At 38.2% G+C, this 27,809-nt stretch overlaps 1 protein-coding gene across 2 annotated transcripts; it reads left to right on the top strand.

Moving 5' to 3' along the window:
- Positions 1–442: 442 nt before the first annotated feature.
- Positions 443–26,422, top strand: LOC100749336 (pyruvate carboxylase, mitochondrial). Of its 2 annotated transcripts, XM_003494382.4 has the most exons (14): positions 443–599; positions 11,355–11,879; positions 13,659–13,978; positions 14,794–14,944; positions 16,133–16,344; positions 17,217–17,419; positions 17,674–17,935; positions 18,087–18,405; positions 19,945–19,995; positions 21,546–22,013; positions 22,458–22,847; positions 22,933–23,368; positions 23,577–23,973; positions 24,116–26,422. In XM_003494382.4, exons 2-14 carry the CDS (start codon positions 11,747–11,749, stop codon positions 24,362–24,364), a joined length of 3,591 nt encoding a protein of 1,196 aa, XP_003494430.1. In that variant the 5' UTR covers positions 443–599; positions 11,355–11,746; the 3' UTR covers positions 24,365–26,422. The 2 variants fall into 2 exon arrangements, with proteins under 2 accessions (XP_003494430.1, XP_012248561.1); XM_012393138.3 differs by lacking the exon at positions 19,945–19,995.
- Positions 26,423–27,809: the final 1,387 nt, after the last annotated feature.

Genomic DNA, 27,809 nt, shown 5'->3' with positions numbered 1-27,809 from the left:
GACACTCGACGGTACAATGTGAGTATCTCGGTAAGAGTAGCGGCGAGAGTTTGAATCTCAACTTCGATACGATTCGGGAGATTTAAAAATTCGCCAAGACTTTCATGATTTTTAAAATTTACAAAATCTATCGCGACTTTCAAAACTCATCGAAACTTTAAAGATCGAAGCCCCGGCGAGGCCTCAAGATTCAACACTCATCGAGACTTTCAGAAGCTTCAAATCATGTCCGAACTCTTCGTTTCACTGTGTGTACATGCTCAAAACGACTCGAATCGTTTCAGAACACATCACCGAACAAAAATATTATTCTGTAGTCAGTAAACTCGCACGATACACTATCAGACAATATGTCCAACTTGCGATAAGGTTATTCCTCGGTCGGCGTAACCGCTAGCTGGCGACACCGTCGGTCGTCCGTAGAAACGCGCATCACGGTACGAGCAGGCGCAGGTTGGTATACCAATCGCGCCTGTCTATTTCCATAGAGGTCGAACGCGTGTACCAGCGAGAACAGTTCGACGTGCTTCAAGATTTCACTGCGGCTTAGACTTCAGCCGGACGGGGTCTGGCCTACCTTGTCCCCGGCGTGCAACACCGTAAGTACACCGAATTATTGAATGAGATTCGACGTGTTTTCGTCTGTTTCACCGTGTTACGTCTTCCGATCGTTTGCGTCGCGTTCGATCTTTCCGTGCACAGTATTTCCCGGTGCGGCAATGAATTATTGACAATTCATGGTCGCCGGCAAATGATCGAGTGAAGCTGGCCCAGAAACCTGAAATCCCTTGGCTGTCACGATTGCAGTGCCGAAACAACGCGTGTGTGTGCTTTGCTTGAGATTTGCGTGCGTGCTGAGTTTCGCGGTCTGCGCCAACAACGAAATTGACCCACGCGAGTTATCGTGCCGCGGTTCGCTGCTCTCGATTCGAGAGTCTGTGGTTCGAGATGCGCCGATTGGCCGCGCGTGTACCAACATTTTTGGCATTTTTATTCGTACACCACTTTCGACCGAATTCAAATTGGCGCATCCGCGATTACAACACGCCCGTCTCGGGTAAACATAGATGCACAAATCCTGGCAACAATTCGAAATCGACCAACGTCGAATGCACCATCGAGGGCTCTCTGTTTCGTGCGTTTTTTTTTTCTTTAATGCACAGTGAGAATAAGAAGGGATAACGTGTTGTGTAATTCTTGCGTCGGTGACAAACTCGTTAGAATCGAACGTCAAAGAGTCGTCGAAACGAACATTTACGAACGTTCTGGCCATATGATCTACCCCGAATGACGGTTTAGGACGTTTATGTAATAATTCGGTGAATCGTCATGGTCGATCAACGAGGTCTCGATGCAGGGTCGAAGATCACGAGATTCCGCGTTGATTGCTCGAGCGTGGACATGCTCTTTCAGATTTGGAATATCAATTTTTTCTTGCCTTTCTGTTTCTATAGTTAGATATTTTTATTATTACGAACAACTTCAAACAACCAAAATCTCTTTATAATTAGAATTCCGATGTCAACGAGCTGAAAGATTAATATTGCAAGCGATTATCTCTACTTTAATCGTAAATTTGGCAACTAGTATCGTTACGAGCTAACGGAATTAAAGCGATCGAAGCTGCCCGTGAGTGAATGGGAGCGTACAATTCTTTGATCTGATAAAATAATTTTTTATTACGTAACTTCATTTCTTGCCTTCACATAGGAAAATATTATGTATAGAATAACTCTTCAGCGATACGATCTCCCCTTTACAGAAGAGAGATTTGGTTTTCGTACGCTTATCGAATTGCTTTAATCTTGCAATTAATCTGTACAGACGAGAAACTAACTTTTTATGACAATATAAGTTTAATTAATACAGTCATTCGAAATTTATTACAGGGTTTTCCCGGGAATTGAAATTCTCGGTGCTTTTTTGTGATACATATCATTCACGTCGTTTTATTTATTCTAATTCTTTTATATATCTTCTTTGCAACATTAAAGAGAGCAATTATAAGGTTAACTTCGGTATACCACACTAGAGTTGACGTTGTAATTGACGTCCACACACGAATATCATTCCTCAAATTACGTTTTTAAATTTCTGTTCGGAAGTATCAATTCATAAATATTTATATATCGACGCCAATGTGCGCAGAATTTGCAATGCATGTTGTTTAAATGTGTTCATATATGCAGTCCTTTTTCCACTCCGTCCATATATTTTTCCCGTATCGGTTACAGAATTCTATTGATATATTAGAAGCGCTAGTGAATAGCTAGCGAAAATGTAACGTTACAATCTAGTGGCGCTTGAAACGTAAATAATATTGCACGATGATTAGGTCAACTGTTTTTGATTCATACCAACGAAGATAAAAGCGAATAATAGAAACTGCTAGCTCTTTCTATCTTTTTATATCTTCGACTTTCCTTATCTTATACTTGTATCACATCTATCCGTGGAATTTCTGCATTCAAGTATGCCGATGAATGAAAGCAATTATTTAATGAATCAATGGCTGCAATATAGTTGTTGCTTGATTAGAGAAAAAAACCTATGGTATGTACTACAAATTGTATTACTTCACTTTAACGAGAGTCGTAATTTGATAATTTGGTAATTCTTAAGATAATCGTAACACACAGTTCGTTGATCGATGCTGAAGATTTAGATTTTTCAAGTTTCTACGTAGAAGTTAATTCACCCTATGCGTAACTACGGTTAGATAATCAGACGTATCATTCCTCCGATAACAAATTGCTTGTTTTCTCAATGAGACCAATGACAAATATCGATCGGTGAATGACAATTACGTACCAACGGCGAATACAAGGAGATTAATAACGCGTGTACAAACACACGCTTCGCCTGGCGTTTCATTAGTTTACGCGTTTGTTCCTTTTCGAGTCAAAATTTTTCCCAGTAGCCTTCGAGACGTTTTTACTGAAATTTTCCCTCGGTACATGTCTTATTACGTTTATATCGTATATTTGGCAACGTAAGATCGTTAATTACATTCACTGAAGTTTAATCGCGTTGGTTAAACATTGATGTATCGCGGCTGCATCTCTGATACACCTGCAATTCGTGCGACAAATACGCACAAGTGTGTTAATTGACACAGTATGCGTATGAATACGACGACTAGAGCACGTGTAATTACAGAGCGCGTGTGCAGGCGCCAATCAAACGAGACGCATCATTTTCCGCAGTCTTCCTCTTCTCCCCGCTTTGCGCATTGTCCATCGTTCTATTTATTCTCTTGTGACCAGCGCGTTTTTTCTTTTTTTTTCGTACAATCTTCCATAAACGTTTCACGAATATTACGCCGACGAATTGTGTGCTTTATCGTAAGAAAATCTGTTATCGGTAACGACGAGCCTTCTAGTGGATGATTTAAATGTACAGGTCTATGAGTTTGGTAAAAGTCGCGTTACTTCTTGGGTCGTCTTTACGAAATAACTGGCCAACACAATCTGTCAGCTTCAGTCAACAAGAAGCTAACAACGATTCTGGTACTTTTAAACATATATACACATTAACAGACACGTACATTAACGCGTATTCACTGGCCGAATACACACGAAGGTTGCGTAGCAACGTCCAAAGAATAATCCACGACAATTCCAATACACGAGTCATCGTTCTCTTTCTCAAAGAAACAAGTTTTCACTGGGTCCAATTTGACGGTTACCTTCTCCGATATAATGCACTATATCGCTGTGAACTAGATAATCCTGACGATATATCGTATAGGATGTTCAAACTGTGCCAAAACGAACGAGACAGTCCTCAAGGAGGAACGTTTACGTGCTCCCTCAACAGTCGGTTAACGTTCCTACCTCCCTACTTGCCTGCTAGAAATATCGATTCAGTTGACGCCCCTTTTTCGGACCAACGTTGAAATCGTTAGCTACGAACACCCCGCTCTTTAATATAACTCTTTCGTATAGTCGGTCTGCTTAGTTTTCATCTGGCCACTTTTAAAATTGAAGGATCAGTGTTTTTAATCTTAAAAATCGATATCATTTTGCAGCATCGAATCGCCGTTGGACTCACAAACGCAGTCGCGAGCCGATGAAAACGATAAGCGTTACGATGTGAACCATAAGATTCGTCATAATATTTAACGAGTGAAAAAATCGAATGAAAAGGATGAATTTAGCTTCCACCTTTTTAGCCATGATTATAAATTATGAATTCGCATAGACATTTATGGTCTAACGATTACGAAAGGATCGTAGTGTACAACGTTGGTTGAATAGATTCGTACGAATCGTTGTTTGTTTTCTAACAAAGTCTAAATTTAACTCAGTCTTAACAAAGTCTTAATTAACTCAGTCTAAATTTAATCGTACGATTGTATCAAACGATATTAGTATTTTTCCAAATTCTGTATATCTATATTTCTAATACATGAGATCTCGCACGATTTTGCCCCGGCTTACGTTGTAAGGAGGGAAAAGATAAATAACGAACTTTGGATGTTACACGCACCAACGTGTTTTGTTGCGAAATAGTAGCTCAGCTTTAACACCTTAATTAAGTACATTAATTCAAATTACTGGAGTTAAACCTTGAGTTTAATTATAATATATTATATGTGCGTAATATCATTATCGCAGGACATTTACATGCTTCTCTCCTTATTTCGATTACTTATGAAATGTTTTTTACGCGAAAGACGTAGCTATTCTCCGATGCAAACAGATTTTTAATTTGTAATATTTTTCGCCATTATATTTTCCTTCGCTTCGTAAAGGAGTCACTGTGCTGATGCAAATCTCCACTTTGTGCAGTAGAATTAGTTTCAGTAATAGGTGAAATTAAACTTTGTTTTACATTGTGTGCCACTTCGTGCAATCGCAAAGTTCATCGTACTTCCTATTGTACTGTGTTGTATATTGCAATGTGTTTCATCTCCCACTTGTAAAACAATCGTACACCGTGCTTTAATAATAATAATATTATTATTACTATTCGTTGCTTCATCGAGGAATAAAATTTCTCCTGAAATGGCACGGAACAAAATGATAAACATTCTTCAATGATGTCTGGCAAATCTACAGGGTGGTTGGTAACTGGTGGTACAAGCGGAAAGGGGGTGATTCTACGCGAAAAAAGAAGTCGAAAATATAGAATAAACATTTTTCGTTCGAGGCTTTGTTTTCGAGAAAATCGACTTTGAATTTTCGCTCGGTACGCGTGCACTTTATCGCGTCTCGTTATAACGGATCTCACTGTAGATTTTTAAAAAAATTAAAAAAAAATTTTTTTAAATTTTTATTTTATATTTTCGTCTTCTTTTTTCACGTGGAATCACCCCCTTTCCGCTTGTACCACCAGTTACCAACCACCCTGTATATGACTCGCAGTTCAACAGTTTCTGACATTACGCTGTTGCGGGATCGATATTTGCAATTATTTCATTATTTCTCGCTAGTATATATATCACAATGACGTACCGCAACTAGTTTAGTTGAAATACAATCTTAGCAACGTTTAACGAGTTTAATTTGATGAAGTCCTATAACATGGAAAATAGGGATAGACTAATTAAGAAGTCATATCAATGACGCAGAAGTCTTCGATGTAGATAAGGAAGACCAACGTATAGAAATAGAAGACCAAACAGATAATTGTTTTTTGTTCATTTTGAAAAAAATCGCGGCATGTGGTTTTCACTTTCGTACTTTGATGTTTGCCAGCATTTGCACTTATATTTAATTTATCCTAGTTGTATATTTTGTCAATAATTTGTATCGTTCGATCTTTCCAGTGAATTTGATATGGTTGAGCAAATAATAACTTTGACGACATAATGTTTTGAACAGCGACGTGTATCGCATAGATATCCATTTAAATTTCACTTCCGATTAAACCACAAGGACGTATATTTGACTTGATTAGCCAGCACAACAAAGATTACCAGATACTCTGAGCGACACGATTAGTGTCAATTATGGTCTATTTCTTTAGAACATGACACCTTTCCTGCATGTATTCGACCTAACGTTTAATGCTAATACATTTGATATATCTGATAAAATTATACAATTTTTACCATTCGTTCGGTCTTACGGAAAATTACTCCTTTAATCTAAAGGAAACAAGTACGCATTGTAATCTCTACATTTTCCATGTTACGAATACCGATAAACGACAGATTGTTTCAGAAATAGCAACGCTATAGTAACGTAAACAACATATATCGCTATCAAAATATGTGGAAACGATGGGAATTAAATGGAAATATTTCGAAATTTCGCTGCTTTATAAGACGCGGACGGTAATCAACGAATGAACGTTTCAATTGTTTTCATTTAAAAATTGATCAAAGATTCTATTTCGATCAACCGTGCGAAACAAAATTATTACGAGTGACGTGAATGGACGTAAATAGAAAATCTATAGATCGTTTGAAATTATAAATATTATTTTAATTATATGCCATATGACATTAGTACCTATATTGACAGAGTTGGGAATAAAAAAAGCAACGAGGTTGAAAGGTCAGTAGTTCGGTAGATTATCCAGCGGATGTTTTGCAACTGCGTGACAAACGCACAAAGTAGTTTTATAGTTTGTAGGTTTATTGAAGTTGTTCGCACAATTTTATTGAAGTTGTTTTCCAGAAGGCACGCGGTACACTAATCTCGAGGTATTTCAAGAATGGATTTTATTCGCTGTAATCTAATCGATCGTTCCAAAAAAAGCAGTCACACTGATGTACGATAGAGGCATATTCGACAAATTCTGAAGCGGAGTGAAATTCCTAGAGCTAGAAAGCTTGATAAATGAAGTATATATTTCATAAACAACTTCTCAAGGAAGTTATTAATAACACAGTGTGTAACGATAAAAATAAAGTAGCGAAGAAAATTGATAGAATTTAAAAAATAAATATTTAAAACGCTGTTTCTCGCGATAGATACCATATGTAAAACGAAAACGGCTCTTAAGTTTCAGTGTGACGTGTTCAACGAATATTAAATTGACGACTTATTGAATGGTCATTGACCAATAAACACATAGACGGAGATTGTGTACAGCCATCGCGGCAACGGGTGCACGCGAGTAACTTTAGATTTTAAAACACCAGATAAATTTCATTTTTTCTTAAATACGTTCACAGATCGATGGTTTTTGTAACAATTCAAAGAATTATTTAGTAAATACGAATAGCGTAAGGGTATCGGCAACGTAATAGTATTACATTATCTACGGAAAGCTCGTTCGAACGACGAAGGAAATTTATTTTTACTTCGATTATCGTAAGATAAAAATTAAAATATGAATACGTTACTGTACAAGTATTGAATAGACATTGAAGCAAAATGTGAAGCTGTTTCGAAAGGGAGAAACCAATAATGATAGAGCCTATTCTACGACACGCGTCAATTTAATGTGTTGAACAGAATATTACGTTCAAGGTCGATTAACAACGCGCTTGAATGGCTTCGTTCGTACAATAATACAACTTTCTCTTTGTATCTTGACGTAGTTGTTACTACAAAAAAAAAAACTACAATCATCAGAGATTACTATGAAAATTACATGTTCGATATTTCTTAATCGTCGTAGTAAATTGATATAGCGATGTACGTGAATTGTAAGAAAAAATAATAGAAACAGATATCGTTGCGAGAGATTATCTAACGCGACTCGCAAATCGTCTTACGGTTGTACAGCATGAAATATAGTTTCCCAGGATTCTTTTAGTAACGTGCATCATTGTGCTACTTTATTACGTCTCCGTCATCGCATTAATAGCGACAGAAGAAGCTAAGTCGAATGGGAAATAGAAGAGGTAACGATCATCTCTGTTTCTAATTCTCGGTTTCCAACTTTTAAATAAATCAAGCGGCGCATTTCTGCCTTTGCCTCTATCGGGGAGCAAGAGGAACGCGAAAAGCATAAAGACCGGAGACAACGAGTTTCTGTCGAATGAAATTTAAATCGCTGCCGCGGTAGTTACATAAGAGACTTATTTTGAGTATTTCCTTCTGATTTTGCGCAAGGTCGAAGAGCTCTTATATTGTCGTTTAGTATCTCCTATATGCATATGTAAATCTTGGCAATACGACGTGTCCGACTCATCGATCCGTACATTCATAGAGATCGAACGTTAATGTGTTTTTTAAACAGCTTCTATACAACCAACAGACGTACATACATTTATAAGTAAATATGTCTAAATAGGACCGAGAATGCCGAGAAAGGTACGAAATAGCTACGAAATGGGCAAAATTTTGATATTAATTATTCGTATAGAATATTTTATCGATCGTTTATGTAACCCTTCGAACTGAACACTGGCAATATGGCATCTTTATACATGTCAATGACACGAATCATTATTTTAATTTTCCTGGCAAACGGGGGGACATTATGTTACAAGACTGTTCTATTTAGAACGCTGTTGAATTCTGGCAGAAGTTTGTGACTTTATTTCTGCATTGTCAACTATGATTCATAATAATTCAAGAATTATAATATCATTCAAAGATAAGACTTTCTGTTTCAACGAACGAAGCGGCTCTTATTTTATTTATTTTATTTATTTATTTTTAGTCCGTGTCTTTTGGCTTTGGACGACTTTCGGTTTACATCTCTTACTTATATCTAACGCTTATCTTTCTTTGGCTTTTGCTTCCTTGCTGTGTTCCCTCCCTGTCGTGAAGTGGCTCTTATATACGTGCTTAAAATTATACTTTAATGTTACCTACCTACTCAATCAACGATATGTCAACATTCTTTTATAGAATCAGCGATCCAGTTACGTTCTTATGAATATGTAGAATATAATTCCATAAGTACGATATAAAGTAAACACGCTCAAAAGCATCCATCTTCTTCCTTCGTCCACTCTTCCATATATAGTATCGAGAATGAGGGATAACATTCAATAGCATCCCCTCTGCGCAAAAGGCTGAAGGGACCATGGTACGTTTTTACGTCTAATACGATATGTTCTACGCACACGCACACGCACACATATATCGACACACGTTGGAGACGATCCTTTCTAAAATTGAATGCGCACGCACCCTTTTACCTGAGTCAAATGTTGAGTAGCGAACCATTTCTTATCTATCCGATATAGCGATAAAGTCTACCCGGACCAATTTACGTAGAACTTTGTAGAATCGTGTTTGTAGTCTGTACAGTGTCCTGTCCAGCGACATACAGCATTTGACGCACTCGCTTTAGCTTTAATGTTCGAAAATGTCCAATTTATCTGTTGATATTTTATTCGATGTTGTTCCATGATTCGATAGAAAATAAAGTGATATCTTCGAAGTATCTACACATCGTTCGTGAAACGTAAGTAATTATAGTTGTCAGTCATTCGATGTAAATAATAGTTGTGCAAATGTTTACAAAGCCGAGCAGAAGGATTAATCGGATAAAAAGTTTCAAACGTTTTACATTTGCTATTTCCAATTAAGACTGATAGGTTCGTGATTATTTTTTTAGCCAGAGAACGCATGAATTTATGCGTGTATCGAGTGCGTTACGTTTGTAAATTACTGTCTCGTCTGAGGTTCATAGTCTACGCGTTACGCAAGAAATGCGTTCTGGAAAACGCACGATGTCAAAGAACGATAAAAATTGGCATTAGAATCAACTGGCATCGATTCTTTCTCGGGAGGATCGTAAGACGCGATTCATTTTTTCTTTTATCGTTTCATCGTTGACGTTTATCTTCTTAGCTTCTTAAATATTTTTTTCATTTATCACGCGAACAACCCCATTTCGGTGGAGCATAAAGGAAGTCGAGAGGAAGAGATGCAGAAATCTTTTCACGCACACGATTCACTGTACAATTGAACGAATCAATGCTGCTTCGTAGTTTCTTCGCACGTGTGTATTAAATTTAAATGTTCTCTGACGTGTGTGAATTCAGACGAAACGGAGAATATCCGACTCGTCTGGAAAATTTGCGTTTCAGATTTACAACAGAAATATCATTCTGTTTCGTCGAACAAAACGACTCAATCGCATCTCTAATCTTCGTACAAATTGTGTTTTAATTCGTTCGTCGGGTCTCCCTATTAAGAGCTTTCGCGTTGACTTTTGGTTAAACGAACGTAACAAGAGTATCTGGGTCAAAATAAGTGGAGCATTTACAATGTCAAGGTATTAAAAAATATGGACGTGTCGTGATCGGTGATCTCTGACTTTGAAATCGGATCTCGGGGACTAGTTGCCATTTATGGAAATCCAGACAAGGTCGTCGAAGGGATTGCACAATCGATTACACAATTCTTAATCGCTGTTCGATTACACGGCGATATTTTCTGATTGATTGGAAACAAGTGATTTAGGCAGAATATAATGTTCTTTCATAAACATTAACTCGACACGAAACATTCACGTATTTAGGCTATTTTTAAAATTCTAGTAATATCTTCTACTACGGAATATATTTAGAATCGGAATGATCAAAGAGTCACTGTAAGGATTTTAAAAATAGTCCAAAACAAAATCTCAAGTTGTTCGGCCTTAATTGATTCGTTGAAAGCAAAACATTGAAAATGTATACATACTATATCGTAAATCTGTGTTCGTTTCATCGTTTCGATGGTTAGAACGAATTCGTCGTTTTAATTTATTCATCGTTAAACTCGTGGCGGTTTACATACAACAAGGCCACACATTCAGAAGGAGACTTTAACCGGGCTTTATTTATGAGAGAAGCGTATCGTGCAACGGCGTTAACGACCGACGCTGAGAATCGCTGACTCAAAGTACGAGTCTAATGTTATTCTAATAATAAACTCATTTGTTCCATTATCGTACTCGATTCGAAAGTTAAGCGATCGTTTCCAGTAGAAAATATTTTCTGTATACGTTTTGCTTGGCATCGACCTATGGTTTAAGAAACTGTCTGACTCACGATGTTTCGTTACGATCGACGCGCAAAGTGCATCAGAACATCGTGCGGTGAAGTTTGTAAAATAATTTCAGGCTTTTCTTACGTTTGATTCTTTCCGATTAATCTTATTCCCCACCATTCTTATCAATTTTCTATTTTTTGTATCGATTGCACTTGTATGAAATCGTTCCTTGACAAGTAAACACCTAGCAGAGAAAAGTCTGTTCGTAAAAAATCAATCTCGCACGATTAACAGTGAACGACTAACAATTAAGGAATAGCACTCGATGATTTAACGTTAAAAGCAAACACTGTCCAGGTGTCCCTGTCATCGGTAACAATTTACGACGAAATATTTAATAATAATTTTACTTACTGTACCTCGAAATGACGTCAGTACCCACTGTTTTGAACTGTGCCGCTCGCTATACCAAGGATTTGTTTGATCACGCGCGAACTTTAATATCTATTGTTTCAGAAAGCTGGCAATCACTCCACGCCGGACTCTCGATAAGCTTCCAGCCGGTGCAGCTTCCAGCCGTTGCAATCGAACTTTTACGATACATCGAGACGCGTGGAGCGACATATACGAAACAGTGTGGTTCGATTAAGAGATAACAAAGAGTGATAAATTCCGCGTGGAGCAAGAGAGAGAAAGAGAGAGAAAGAGAAATATTTCTTTTATTATTCAAGAGCAGCAAAGGCTATAGTGGCGTTGTTGCGGTTAAAAGTTCCTTTCGAAGGATATATCGAGGCGAGATATTTAACGAAGTTAACGCGGTACTTAAGATTAAGAGAAGATTCTAATCGAACAGTGTAAATTGATCTACGTTTGGTGAAAGTGTTCCACGCGACTCTACTCTCGTAAAAATGCAGTCCTCACGTGCTAGATACGCACTGACCAAACACAGGAACGTGTTGCAAGTGTATAAAATTGCAAAAAGATGTTTCGCTAGCGATATCAAGTACAAACCAATCCGGAGCGTCCTCGTCGCCAATCGAGGTGAGTTTCGCCTTCTTTCGTATCTAACAGTTTCATCTGTTCCAGCTTCAAGCCGTATAACGCATAACACGGTGTTAGTTTTGTAATTTATTTTGTAGCGTCAGCTCGTAATAATCGGAGTCTCCAAGCATGATTCAGATCGGGACGAATACATTTAAAAAATTGATGTCAAAGTTCAGGGGTGTGAAATTACTGATTGCGAGAAAGCGATGGGTAAACAAAGATTTAACCACGTTATTTCAATAAATCGATGTAACTTTGCAAGGCAATAGAGATATTATTACTAATTAAAGATTACAATGCTTGTTATTAAAGTTTCTCCGGTTATTCGATCGAACGCATACAAAATATTTGGACCAAATAAACGATGCTACCTTTCCTTTGTATATAATCGAATTTTTATAAATCGCTATCGCAATATCTAGAACCGATCTATTCGTCTAAATATTGTCAACGTCAATGTCGAAGTCAAGCCATTCACGTGTCTATCTTTAGCTCGAGTCGTAATTGACCCACTAATGATAAATCATTTAAAGATGTCATAATTCAACGCAAAACAGGGATTATTAATAAGATCGTTTTATCTTTATATAATTCGAGATTAACAATGATTAACATATTGGACGCCGTTTAAACAATCTGCTTTAATTCTTCTTCTATCGCAATTCGCATTTATTATATCGTTCCACTGCCAGTGCAATTATCGGTTTCGATTATTTCTAGTAGGCGATAAATTAACGATGCTAGGAAATTTTGTAGAAGCGATGTAGAGCGAGAAGCGGACACCAGTGTCGCCATGTATTCGTCTTAAACATAGAGAGTGTGCCTATTTAGTTCGCGTTCTTTGGCAGAAGAGTCCTAAAGAGGTATTTATATAAATCACGAGACTGAGATTGCTGTGCGAGCATTATTGTGTCTACGTTTGATAACGAACGTCGTTAATATCCAATCAATAGGATGACGTATCTTTATGGCGATGGAAAATGAATATTTTGAAAAACGAGATATTTCTCTTCGTAGTATCGCACTCTTTGTTTGTTGTAGGAAAGATTCAAGTTTCGAGATTAGAAAACGATGTGTATTCAAAGATAATTATATCTGGAAATTTAATTCGCTTACTAGTTGCACGATTCAGGCAATATTGCGCTAATCTTATCAAAATCAGGTTTTATCGTTGTTTTTTACGATGAACGTATTTATGCGCATTTGAAATGAAGAATTACCGCAAACGTGCATACAAATGTAAGGAAATAGTACGCGTTATTCCTTAGATAATAATTTCTTCGCCATCTTTCAGGCCATGCGAAACGCGCTAACAAGTTATAAATATTCCAACGTTAGGTTCGTGTTTGTGCAAATTGTTTTACTGGCAACTCGTGTTAGAGAAATTATTAACATACGCTTCTATGGATATTTAAGTATCCTATTAAACTATGTGGCTCGATAGAAAACTGTGTTTCATACGTTACGAATTACGACTCGAACGTCAAATGTTTTACCTTTATGCTCGTAGCACGTTCGTAAATTCCATGAGAACTTACATTTGATGAAATGTTTGCATCGATGGCTGCATCATTTTACGGAACAAGGCCGTGCGATAAATCGGTGTACGAAAACGACGGTATTCTCGTAATTTTGAATATGATGCACGTGCACGTTATTTAATCGCACGTGCGTCCTCAGCGGGGTTAATGAAGATCGGACGAAATGAGAATTCGAAATAAAGATTTCAAAGAGGAGTAATACCGCTGTAACAAAATAAATTTATTGTTCTTGCAGGAGAAATTGCCATTCGCGTGTTTCGAGCATGTACCGAACTGGGCATCCGTTCCGTGGCCATCTATTCGGAGCAGGACAAAATGCAAATGCACAGACAAAAAGCCGACGAGGGTTACGTGATCGGAAAAGGGCTTCCACCTGTTCAAGCTTACTTAAATATTCCGGAGATCCTGAAAATCGCGAAAGAGAACGATGTCGACGCTATTCATCCTGGTTATGGTTTCCTGTCGGAGCGATCGGATTTCGCGCAGGAGGTGATCAACGCTGGAATAAGATTTATCGGTCCTAGCCCCAAAGTCGTTCAACAAATGGGTGACAAGGTACGATTTCTTAAAAAAATGAAACTCTGGAATATTAATAAAATTGCAACGACCCTTGGTAACCCGGTATTTTAATTTATTACTCGTTTTTCTCTGCCATTTCTACTCATTCGTTAGTTTAGTGTCGATTGTACTTATATTAGCTTTATTATTTATTTAATCTACACCTTATCAGCCTAGAAATGAAAAGTTTCTTTACAATTCCTATCATATCTACTGTTGTGCATCGACTCACGAATTTACAGATTAAGTTTAAGCGATGCAAACGTCGCGATGACCCTTTCCCAGAATCTCTGTCATCTTAAAATCATTTCTCCCCTAATCGTTGGCGATTTGCGCACGCCTACCCTGGTATAAGGGTATGAGAAGAGCGTAGCAAAGAATATTTATTCACCTGCAAACCTACGCTAAGTGGAAACATCGACTCACCGCTGTAGAATTCAGGAACAATTATACTATTACTTCGTCGAACTACTATACGCCTTACTCTCATTCGCTTCGTCCTAACCTTCGTGATCATTTCAAACCGAGAGAAGCACGCGGGACCCAACATCTGCCTTACTATCGTCTCTGAGTTAACTAATTGCCTATTTATTTAATCTATTTCTCTCTGTTTCTGTTTTATTACCACGTATCCCTATCTTCGATCTTGTTTGTCTTTCTTTTCCTTTTCGAAATTCCTCGGACGATTTACTGCTTCTTCGCAGTATGTTTCGTTAGCAAGGAAATTTTCCAGACCGCCTCTCCAGGCTTTCTACTTTCCTAGATTTCACTATCCAGTTATGCATAAATCATAAAAATTTGAAAATGATTAGGTAGCTGCGAGGCAGGCTGCGATAGAGGCTGGAGTGCCGATCGTTCCGGGAACAGACGGACCGGTAACAACATCTGACGAGGCAATGGAATTTTGTGTGAAACATGGACTGCCGGTGATATTCAAAGCTGCTTACGGAGGAGGTGGAAGAGGTAGGATTTTATCGAATGAACTTCGCTTTATCGGATAGAAACGTTCGTTTAAGCTATTTCTACGTACAAATGAAATTTTCCCTGGCTAGAAAACAGCGTCTTGTTTCGTGGTTATTTTCTGTCGTGAAATAAAAACGACGTTTCGATAAAGTAGGCTGATGCTCTGGACGCGCAACATCCAATGCATTCGTATCTGGTGTTTCCGGTGCTTTTTTTTGTTCTCATCTTCTTTCCCGCGGACGTCTACTCGTCACGAAAACTACTCATTGTGAAATCCACTCGGTGGAACAAGTTTATCAGTTTCTCTCCTCTGTATGATTTATAAGCAGACTTAATTACACTTCGTTGACTACTACTGGTTCCCATAATGTCCCTTTTCACGAGAATCGAGCAATTGTTGATGTGGAAACATGAAAAAATATTTGGAAAATTTTCGATGGTCGCGATATTGTACATGTTCTGAAAATAATTGCTCGAAAATAATAATCTCGATTCGTTAAAGTATCCGAATCGTTTTATAACTTGGAAGCAGTCAAAACAGAATATACATTGTACTTTTATTCCAAATGCTATTTACTTAATGAGAATCGGAGATGAACGAAGCAGCATTCACAACGAACGCTCAATAAAAGCGTCACCTCGAGAGAAGATTTATGTTCGTAGTACAATTAAGATTGAGTCATTTCGTGCAACTTGAAACGAATGTAGAACGGATTAGGTATTATACATGTACGTAACTCTTTTACCTTATCTGTACAAACGCAAGTGCATTATTCTTATCTGCGAGGAAAATTATACCTTTTTGGTAAGAATGTATTTAACGTTAACTACATACTTATATGAGTTTAGTTCAAGTATACAGTAGAGCAAAAACCTTTTAAACGGTATAAATATTTCAAGTTTTCGACGCAAATACCTTTTCGCAGATAATTAATTTCCATGAAATTCTGATTCGAAAGCTTTCAATTTTCATTAAATTCCATTGCAAGTTTCAAATATTCGATAAAAACGCCTGTAATTTCTGTCAATGTGTTAAGATATCCTTTCGATTTCATTAAATTGCACGAACTTCTACAGAAGAGAGATACTTTCGTTTCACGAGAATGTCGGTGATATTCTGTGTAAAATTTCTCTCGGTTGTCGGAGTTCTAAACTCCGAAATAAAGTCTATTTTCTGTACTTGGTCAGGAATGAGAGTCGTGAGACACATGGAAGAGGTTCGAGAAATGTTCGAGCGAGCTTCTTCCGAGGCGGCAGCCGCTTTCGGGAACGGTGCGATGTTCATTGAGAAATTCATCGAGAGGCCAAGGCACATCGAAGTGCAATTGTTGGGAGACAAAGCTGGCAATGTCGTTCATCTTTATGAACGTGATTGTTCCGTTCAACGTCGCCATCAAAAGGTCAGTAGAAGAAGATTTAACCGTTTCTAGACAGTGGTCATTCATCTAATAAAATCGTTTATTCGCTTTGATCCATATTACACGTATTTTTAGACACGCTAATTTATTCACGTTATTTGTAGCAACGATCGAATTGAAATTTTAAAGAATTTCATGAAAAACTTTTCGAAGGATTAAAAATTACAGAAACATGGCGTATAAATTGGTAAAATATTTCATTTCGAGAAATTGATCGAACGATCGTTCCGTTCATCGTGAAATGCGTATCGATAGAATTTCGTTACGAGAAAGGAAAATGATTTGCAATATTACGTTTGTACTGTTGTATAAGCTGTCGTTACGTAGTTAAAGCAAAAATTACGTTACATTATAACGTTACATAAATTACTATATACAATTTCTGAACACTCGAACGATACAGTACTACATGTTGCAAAATTGTATTTCTGCAACTATCGACGCTTGTTTGTGTTTGTTAACGTCGGTTAAATTATTAATTATACGCGAAGATAAATCGAGTACTATTTCGCAATAGGCGATTGAATAAAAATCATTCTCCTACTTCTTCGTGTCAAGGATTTGTTAGACGTTCAAATGGCATTTACGTACTCGATAGTTTCCATGTATTGCACGAAGAACGAGGACGACGTAGAAAAAAACGGGGAATAGGCATTCAAAGGACAAAACAGAAAGAAAAATGCAAAGGGAAATGAGAAGAATCGAACGATTCTAGATCAACGTGTTCGTTAACGTCGTGAAACATCGCGCGAACGTAACGGTATCGCGAAATCGTTCGAAACGCGAGTTTTTGTTGTGTCGGAAGGCCGGTGCGTTCTAACGAGTCGTTCTGTTAATTAAGATAAAAATTTCAGGTCGTTGAGATCGCCCCTGCACCAATGTTAGATCCCAAGGTTAGGGCTAAGATGACAGAACACGCTGTAAGATTGGCAAAGCACGTTGGTTACTCGAACGCTGGTACCGTGGAATTTTTGGCCGACGAGTCCGGCAATTTCTACTTCATCGAGGTCAACGCTAGGTTGCAAGTTGAGCATACCGTTACCGAAGAGATCACCGGGTACGTATATCGATGCAGAAGACACGTGGAAAAACCATTTGCATAAGCGTCTATTATATTTTTGCATATGGTTGCAGCATTTACGTAAATATGGCAAATTTGTCATTCAGAAGACTAGAATTACCAAAATGGTTCTAACGATCAATTCGTAATTTTTCACGGCAATTTCGCACATATATTTAAACATGTAGATTTAAGATATAATTTTTTGCGATAAGATTTCTGTTGGATCAAGACGAATTTATTTCTCTTAGAATCGATTTGGTGCAATCACAAATCCGTATTGCCGAGGGTATCACGTTACCTGAGTTAGGTATGACTCAGGACAAGATCGCTCCACAAGGTTTCGCGATACAATGTCGTGTCACGACGGAAGATCCCGCGAAGAACTTTCAGCCGGATACCGGAAGAATCGAAGTATTCCGTTCTGGAGAAGGTATGGGTATCCGGTTGGATGGCGCGTCCGCATTCGCTGGTGCAATTATCTCGCCTTACTACGATTCGCTTCTCGTCAAGGTAAAGATCTATACAAATTATAATTGAGAACAGATAGATTCGAAAGCAGACCTGTTGCTCTGTCTGTTGCTCTTTTCGCAGTCAGAAAACTCTATCGTATCGCACGGAACTACACCATGAATACTCGTTGAAATCTCGTTCATGTTCTCAGGTAATAGCTCACGCAGGAGACTTGCAATCGTCTTGCGCGAAGATGAATCGCGCTCTTCGTGAGTTCCGAGTTCGTGGAGTGAAAACGAACATCCCGTTCCTTCTGAACGTGCTGGAAAACCAAAAGTTCCTCAATGGAAACGTTGACACGTACTTCATCGACGAGAATCCGCAGTTGTTCCAGTTCCAACCGAGCCAGAATCGAGCTCAGAAGCTGTTAAATTATCTTGGTACTGTTCTGGTGAACGGACCAAGTACCCCGTTGGCGACGCCGCTGAAACCAGCCGAGATAAAGCCCCACATCCCACAAGTCGCTCTAGGTATTGTATCGAAGCTCTGATTGGCAACAAGATGTCCGATCACGTGTTTCCGCGACACTCACAGGAAACCTCGGTGACTGATACGCGTCGATTTTAACGAAACTTTGTATTTTGACGAACAAAGTCTAAAAGACCTGTCTTTTGGCCATAATTCCACATCGGACAATTTAGCCGTAATTCGACCGCGCCCGTTTCTTACTTTAAGGGTGCTATCGATCTTTTTATCCGAGCCAGTACTTCCATGTAAGTGCTTGTAAATCGTGAACGACGAAAAATATACGAAAGATGGTCGAAACGAGTACTGTGTTAGTGTCTTGAGATCTATAAATTTGCACGAAATATTTGTAAGTCTCAAGACAGGGTATAACTTTTATTTCAACCATATTTTGAGATCCTCCTTTGTCGTTTGCGATTTATAAACACCTAAATAAATAACAAACGGACGAAACACGGGTAAATTCTTAGGTAGATCTAATGAACATTCGCGCGAACATTCATCAAAATCGGCGTGTATCAGTCACCTTGGGTTTCCCTTGTTAGGATCACTTCTTACTTCGATTTCGTAATTGGATACGATTAAAGTAGCAAAAGCGCAAAGAAGTTCGCTTTCAATGGTGTGGGACGGCGAATCAAGGGAGCAAATCTTTTCTATTTCTTTCTTGTGTGTGAGGGGATAATTGGGTGTTTGTCGTTTGTTTCGTATGTGGGTTGTTTCTTTGACCTTTTGCCACTATAGGCAACCGAGTACTCTAGTACTGTTTGTTAGGATGCCCTTGAACGATCAATGATATCGTCATTGATATTGTATCAAGATTCTCAACGAAAATGCGATTTATCAGTAAATATTGACAATATCGTATTGACGATACATATTGATCCTTTTAGTTGGGATCCTGATAGTCTGAAGACAGCCTAATATATATGTATATATTCTTTTAATTAATATCAGTAGCATTTAGTGTATAATTTTTAATGTTAGAATCCACGCGCGGTAAACGAAGATAGAATGGAAAAATTGCACGATTGGTAAATTTTGTGAAAAGAACATAAGCGTATTTTTATTATTTTTATTAGGTCGCTAAGAGGGATCGTAGTATTCGCAATTAAGCAACCTTCTTATTTCGATATTTTTTCATGCTTGTCTGCTGGATTAAAGACCGATCGGTGATCTACACTATCAAATAGTTTATGTTGCGCACTATACTATCGTGTATCTCAAAATTGGGGCTATATACTCACACAGATATACTTACACACGAAACCACGGAAAAACTCTTGTTTCTATAACATACTTTGTTGGCATGGTGTTTCCATTTTTATATAACGTAGCTTTAGAGTTTTCTTTCGACAGACATCGATGTGACAGAAACATTTGTGATTTAAAACTTCCTTCTTGGTGTGCACTAATTTTCAGCAATTCGAGGAAATCGTTCAGTAACTTTCTTCGTCACTTTTACTTTTAGAGATTAATCATTTCTCGTAATTACTTCTAATTGTTTATCGCATGCTTTTATCTTTTTGTTTGACCATTTTTTTTAGACTTTGCTAAGTTTGCAGCTGCAGAAGAGAGCAATGATCCAGACGCACCAGGTACGCCTTAAGATGTATCATCGTATCTTCTTAAGTTTCGTATTTTAAGTAACTGGTAATTAGATGGTTAATTGGTTAAGGAATGGCAGAGATGATATTTTCGAACGGAGCTAAAGAATGGGCAGATACGACAAATTGGATATTTGGTTGTCAAAATTGAAACATTTTCGTTGCTTCTTATTTTATTTATTTTATTGCGTTGATTGTATTACAGACACGATTGGAAACCGTAATTTACAAATATTGGAATTGGAATTGGAATTTGGTTTGTACGATTGGAAGAGGTTTCGTTGGGTTAAGAGGAAAAACGTTTGTCTAAATTAAATAGCTGTTCGTTACGTGAGTGGTTTGCAAATGAAGCCATCAATATTGTTTCCGGTCAATATTTCACAAAAAAAAAAAAAGAAAAAGATAAGAAAAAAGAAAACGAAATAGAACGTTAAGCTTGCACGTGTCTTAGTTTCTCAGATATGATTTCCATTTCAAACTGCTCATGTAGATCTAAAAATTAAGGTGACTGTAAATGTATATTTTCCAACAGTACAATTGAAAATGGAAAACGCAAAATATCTCATATTACGTATTTGCAATAATTTGCAAAATATTGGAATAAGACCATTCGAAAATATACATTTTAATAATTTACCTGTTACTTAGTTTCAACGTTTTATTTAATTATTCGTTTATGGGCAACAATCACGTGTTGCGATTTAAATGGAAGCAGCATTGGCAATATAATTTGGGATAGTAGTAGAATTTTGTAATATGTTTTAAAAAGAAATCCTGAAAATACAGATTAAAGCGATGTTTTAAATCGAAGATAATTTTATGGATTTTAAAATTGTGCAGAAGGGAGGTAGATCGGTTTTTAGTTATGAACAAAGGTAGAGCAATCAATGAGAGAGATTTGAAGAGTGTACTCGTCCATTTAGACGGGTTATCTACATCAGAAGACATTATTACTTACGTCAGAGATACTTTAATTAAGAGTGTCATTATACGCACACACACATGAACTATTATACAGGGTGGACAGTATATAAACTCAATGATTTTCGTTGTCAACAATTTTTAAACAAGATAAGCAAGAACAGTCTTTTGGATACAAGTCATTTATGGACACTATACAAAGTCGAACTCCCCTCAATCGCATTTTTTTCCTATCCATATATTCGATATATTTCTATTGCTATCGCTTCTCAAACAGCACCTTCCAGCTGCTCAATTATATTTAGTTTGTTGAACTTTACTTTTAAGAGCATTCATACTTGAGCGTCCATAAAACAATTGCTAAAGCGAAAGAAAAGATGATGCATCGTTCGGAAATAAGGGGGGACTTTGAGATGAGTCAATTATACATCGTCTATCCTGTATTATGTAATCTCACAAGAGACATTTTCCTTTGTTTACTCTTCGATCAATCTCTCCTTTATCTCATTCTAACGCTTTTTTTGGACACTGCACGCGCAAGCTTACTAACCCGCATGTGAAAGCTTCCTACAATTCGTCCGAATTTTTCGATCTTCGACTAACTTCTCTGAAATTTTCAGACATATTGGAACCACCGAAAGGCTTCCGTCACATTTACAAGGAGCAAGGCCCAGAAGCGTTCGCCAAAGCGGTCAGACAGCACAAAGGGCTACTTCTGATGGACACCACGTTCCGCGATGCTCATCAGTCTCTTCTGGCGACTCGTGTCAGGTCGCACGATCTTCTCACGATCTCTCCATTCGTCGCCCATAAGTTCAACAATCTTTATTCCCTGGAGAATTGGGGCGGCGCCACGTTCGACGTTGCTCTTAGGTTCCTCCACGAGTGTCCCTGGGAACGATTAGAAGACATGAGGAAGGCAATACCGAACATTCCTTTCCAGATGCTTCTGAGAGGCGCCAACGCTGTCGGTTACACCAATTATCCCGATAACGTTGTTTATAAATTCTGCGAACTTGCTGTACAGACTGGAATGGATGTGTTCAGGGTGTTCGATTCATTAAATTATCTGCCGAATCTAATTCTTGGTAAGTCGAGGGAAACAAATCTCGGAAATTTATCCGTTTATACGTCAACGACAACGCGTTTTCTTAACGATATCATGGCAGATAGCTTTGTAGCTTTATCGTAGTCTATAACTGGACCGAGGGTTCGATAAGGACCTTGACAAGGTGCTCGAACAAATGTTTAGAAAATTCATAGTCATTCGTAGTCATTGCATGACTGTTTACAATAATTAAGAGGTGCGTGAGATAGTTTAATTAGATCGGGTGTAGAGGTAGAGATTTTGAGAAGATTCTGAGAAAAAGGATCTGGCCACGTAGCGAGGGAACCATTGACGTCTTTCTTTGGTAAGATGAATCTCGAGAGATTAACGTATACTGTCGCTGAATAAAATAGCAGGCGTGTTTCGATAGAAATAAACGCTAAACGAAACTGATGGAAATGTACGTAACGAAACGAAATTTCAGGTATGGAGGCAGCTGGTAAAGCGGGAGGCATCGTCGAGGCAGCGATTTCGTACACGGGTGACGTAAGCGATCCAAACAGGAAAAAGTATGATCTGAAATACTACACGGACTTAGCGGACGAGTTGGTAAAGGCTGGTACTCACGTGTTGGCGGTTAAGGATATGGCTGGTCTTCTGAAACCGAAAGCCGCTGTCATGTTGATCGACGCGATCAGACAGAAACACCCCGATGTTCCTATTCATGTTCATACGCACGACACCGCGGGGGCTGGAGTGGCGTCGATGTTAGCATGTGCAGAAAGCGGCGCTGACGTGGTTGACGTTGCCGTTGACAGTATGTCCGGAATGACGAGTCAACCGTCCATGGGTGCCGTAGTCGCCTCTCTTATCGGTGAGTAAGATACGAGTGTACTATGATGACTCTTGTTCGGAATAAAACCAAGTGCCACGAAGAAGAAAAATTCGAAAAATTCCAGGAACCCCGAAGGATACGCGGCTCGATCTCAGGGATATTTCGGAATACTCCGCCTATTGGGAACAGACTAGAACCTTATACGCTCCGTTCGAGTGCACGACCACTATGAAGTCTGGAAACGCGGACGTCTACCTGAACGAGATTCCTGGCGGTCAATATACGAACTTGCAGTTCCAAGCCTATTCCCTCGGTTTGGGAGAATTTTTCGAGGATGTGAAGAAAGCTTACAGAGAAGCAAATTTGTTGCTCGGAGATATTATCAAAGTTACTCCAAGTTCGAAAGTAGTTGGCGATCTGGCGCAGTTTATGGTTCAGAATAAACTTTCGGCTGACGATGTGCTGAACAAAGCTGAGGAACTGTCTTTCCCCAAATCGGTTGTAGAATTCCTGCAAGGTGCTATTGGCGAACCTCACGGAGGATTCCCCGAACCTTTCAGGTACGTGAAATTAATATACCGCCCCTTTCGCTTCGTAAATCAACAAGTTATTATCCGACTAAACTATAAATGATTTTATCTAATTTAATTTTCTAATCTGAAAGATTGGTTCAACTTAAAGTTTGCTGCATTGTGTCTTCTTTACAAACTCGTTAGAGAAATTGTCTTTTTCTTGTTAACGAACGTATTCTATAACTGTAATTTGCAGGTCAAAGGTGTTAAAAGACATGCCACGCGTAAAAGGAAGACCTGGTGCAAGTTTACCGCCATTGGATTTCGAGGCCTTGAAATCTGAACTAAAGGAAACTTACCCGCACGTATCGAACAAAGACATCATGTCAGCTGCTCTCTATCCTCAAGTTACGAACGATTACTTGAGCTTCCGGGAGCAATTTGGGCCAGTGGACAGATTAGAGACGAGGATCTTCTTGACAGGAGCAAAAGTCGGAGAAGAGTTCGACGTGACGATCGAGAGGGGTAAAACCTTGGCCATTAAGACCCTGGCAATTGCCGAAGACCTCACGCCGAATGGAGAACGCGAGGTGTTTTTCGAAATGAACGGTCAACTCAGATCTGTGTTCATCAAAGACAAGGAGGCTGTTAAGGTGAATTTCACGTCACATTTTTCAGAATTTAATCGCGTTTCGACACTTTAAGTCCTGAATTATGTTGTCGTTGTACTCTCTTACTACCAAAAAGCGTGGTCAGGATTGAAAATTTCAACTAAACCATTTTCCTTCTAAACAGGAGCTTCACGTACACCCTAAAGCTGCGAAAGGAGACAAGAACCAAGTCGGAGCACCCATGCCTGGCACCGTGATCGACATCAGGGTGAAAGTAGGCGATTCGGTCGAGAAGGGTGCAGCCTTGGTCGTGTTATCAGCTATGAAAATGGAAATGGTTGTCCAAGCTCCGAAAGCTGGAAAGATCAAGACGCTGGACGTTACTCAGGGAATGAGATTAGAAGGAGACGATTTAGTCCTGACCTTGGAATAGAACTCTTAATCGTTCGAGACTGAGACGTCTCTGAATTCGTGTCGTTGTATACTTTCTTTCTAACAAGAGTGTATTTTGCTCGATTAATCGAAGTCGGACGTCGTTGTCGCCAAAAGCATAGGTAACGATCATTCGTGTAAATTCTCTAATCGATGATCTTTGATCGATAATTGAAACTTGAAAGTACCTTCTTTTTTATATGTATATTTCTTGGGTAATTTCTCTTCGTTTTAATCGTTGTAAGTAGCAGAAAATATCGATATAGCGTAAGATTCACGAACAAATATTTTGAAGCTTTAAAAATACGGACGAAGAAGATAGGAAGAAAATCGCTTTGCGAAGATCAGATTTCTACGACTACCTCGATGAATAACAGGAAAAAAAGCACGAGGTCGTTAGTTTAATTAAATAAAGGTGCATTTCTTCTTCGTTGACGAAGAAAATAATTGTATATGAACACTTGCTCTTGCTAAAGAACAAGAGCAACGAATGTCCCATTGATGTATTTTCATCGTCTATGGTCATCCTCGAATATCTTTTTTATTTCTTTCGATTATTATACAGAGTGCCTCGTCTCAAACACGTAACTTGATAAATATTTAGCTTCGATCATATGTAAGAACAAATAAGCCGCAGGGGACAGTTTTGTTACAAAATTATCTTCGTGCTTTGATATAAATGCATTAGGCGCGGAAGATTTGTCGATGAGCCGCGTTAGCCGAGGCAGTTTGTATAATTATTCGTCGAGCTCATCTGTTCAAGACGGTCATCTTCTAGTATTTAATGTAACGTTTAATGCACAAACAGTTGTTCTCGCAACGAAACTTGTAATCCGTAAGCTACGAATCTCGTCTATCGATTTTTTAAGCAATTAATTAGACGCAACCATGCCACTGGATGCGCAATAAGAATTGATTTATGCTGCCTGAAATATCGATTCCTTCGTGTTCATATTTGATGTTAAGCGGAAGACGATACGTATATTAAAGGCCTATGAATAATTTTTAAATAGCCAACAAACGTCATCGAAGGTTAAAGTTCAATAACTTTATTTCTTGCCATCGACGAGAAAAAGATACAGTAGGACTCGTCGAAATTGCACCAACTGCACTTTGTTTATTTCTTAAGATGTCAAGTGCCAGTACACCAGCGTTTCCCAAACTATGTTTCATAGAATGTTGGTTTTCAGGCTAATTGTAAATAAATCGATGATGGAACTGTAATTAATTGTTTCTTGGAAACAGTCATTCGTGTTAGGATCTATTGAATGCTTGCAGGATGGAACTAGAATCCAGATTGTACAAAGTGATTAATTTGTGAGCGAAGGTGGTTTGGGAAACGCTATTCCTGTAGATTTAAGTCGGGAAAAGTTCCGAGAAAGGGAATCTGACGAATCTCTCGTGCTATAGATTAGCTGAATGTTAGAATTTCTGTCATGTCGACGCGGATCATAGCTAAATAACTATGAATCACTTGTGAAAATACCATTCTTCAAGAATGGAATAGCATAACTCCATATTTCTTTCTGTAAAAAGTTGCAATAGTGCTTCAAAAGGGAGACAAAGAATTAAATATTGTACATACGTTAATCGGTAACAATAAGTCGATCGATACACAATCGAGATCTTTTTTCCTAGTTCAGCTTGATGCATCGTTTTCAGACATCGAATGCAACTAACAATCCACTGCAAAGAATCAAAGATGTGATATCGATTTTTATTTTATTTTACGTTGTCACGAGGGATGTCAACGTGAATGCTGGTCAGGCTGAATTCAAAAAAATGGTTGTATATATTATTATCTTTATACAGTATGCGTAAATGTGTAAGGGATGACAATGTTTCTCCTTTGACTTATACTTCGTAGGGTTGTACAATTGCGTTTGATATAGAAAAAGAGAAAGGGATTGAATCATTGGAATCTCCTTGTCAATGTGCGTCTACGAAATGTACGCAGTGTATTTGTGTAGATATTAAATTTTAACGAATGTAATTGTATTTGTACGAAGTAAACCGGCAAATGCAACACAATCTTTTACGATTAAACGAGTGAATTCTTTCTTGCTGTTCCTTCTATCTGTCTCTTGTAAACGGAGCTGCGTTGAATCTTTTACAAAGGACTCCGAGGATTTTATTGTATCTGTGTTTTCCGTCTTAGCAGAATTTTCTTTCGTGGCTCACTTACGAAACTCTTACGAAAGATCGTCTTACGAATTAGTTCCGCTTTGATCACTAAACAAGTATTAAATCGTACCTTAGTCCAGATAATTTAATTTCACGTTATTCGTAAAGTAGATAAATCTCGATCTAACGTTAATTCAATTGCACTCCAATTTTCGAAGTAGTATATCTCTGTAACTGAATAATTCGTCACGGCTACCTAGTTTATCTCAAGTGCTATCACATTCAGATCATTAGAATCTATTAAAGATTACACAATATTCGTGTTTATCTTATCGTGTTGCAACGTTCAACATGTGTTCACGAACATTCTCAGATTGCACAGATATTTTCATCTGCGCCCAACTATTAGAAATTTCCTCCACATCCATAAAAATTAATTCGAACGTTATTCGAACAGTTTCGTCCAAGTCACCATACAGCGGGTAAGTTTCACGTTCTCCCTGTCTCCGGCAGTTTTTACTTTGTCTCGTAATCTCTTTCGTTTCTTTTCGATACGTACTGTCATAAATCTGCGTCCGACTTTGGTGCTTTTCCTCCGCGTATCGATCACTATCTACGATGCCACTGAAAATTTACGATGGTCGAGAAAAAAGTTCCTTTCAACGAAATTTACGATTTATGGATTTTACGAATTATTATCCATCGATTTTTTTAATGGTTGAAAGCAAACGTACTATAGAATGCACGGTATCGATCGATGCTTCCCGAAAGCTCCACTCGTTTCCTCCTTCTTCCCATAATACCATAAATTCTATAATACCTGCGATACTATAAATTCTGGCAAATCTATGATATACCACAAATTCTCAAATAAATCCATCCAGCGATAGCCAGTGTGCACGAAACAATGTTGCGAACAATGAAATTTTGATATTCAGCGTGTTTCTGTTATTCGTCCAAATATCGTAAGATGGAATTTGCCAGCTTTGCCAAATAAAATCTGTTTTCACGTTTGCAAACTCGTCGTTCCTCTTTTCTCTCTCTCTCTCTCTCTCTCTCTTCGGGTGTACCGTAGCTTAAAAGTTTAGTCTAATTTCATAGAATCGTTTAATACGAAATTCTAGGAAATATTAGAAAGTGTTAAGTAACGTATCTGATTGAGTTACGTGGCGATTTTCATCGCTTTCTATTCGTTCTCGTCGAAAATCGCAGTCACTTCCCATGCATTATTTATTTTTCGGCTAGATGCCAGATAGAATCCAGAGAAACTGACTCGCTCCAATAAACTCGAACCGTACGGAATGTTGGTAAAAAAAAAAGAA

The sequence above is a fragment of the Bombus impatiens genome, unplaced genomic scaffold (assembly GCF_000188095.3).
Source record: "Bombus impatiens unplaced genomic scaffold, BIMP_2.2 scf_2222, whole genome shotgun sequence".
In the NCBI taxonomy this organism is placed as follows: domain Eukaryota; kingdom Metazoa; phylum Arthropoda; class Insecta; order Hymenoptera; family Apidae; genus Bombus; species Bombus impatiens.
Note: the sequence above shows the minus strand (reverse complement) of the source record. Positions and strands in the feature narration are given on the sequence as shown.

Bases quoted from the DNA above. Each gene is read 5' to 3' on its own strand.
- LOC100749336 (XM_003494382.4), top strand. From the start codon at position 11,747: ATGCAGTCCTCACGTGCTAGATACGCACTGACCAAACACAGGAACGTG. The intron at 17,420-17,673 runs GTACGTATATCG...TATTTCTCTTAG, and splicing joins GTTACCGAAGAGATCACCGG to AATCGATTTGGTGCAATCAC. The intron at 18,406-19,944 runs GTATTGTATCGA...CATTTTTTTTAG, and splicing joins CATCCCACAAGTCGCTCTAG to ACTTTGCTAAGTTTGCAGCT.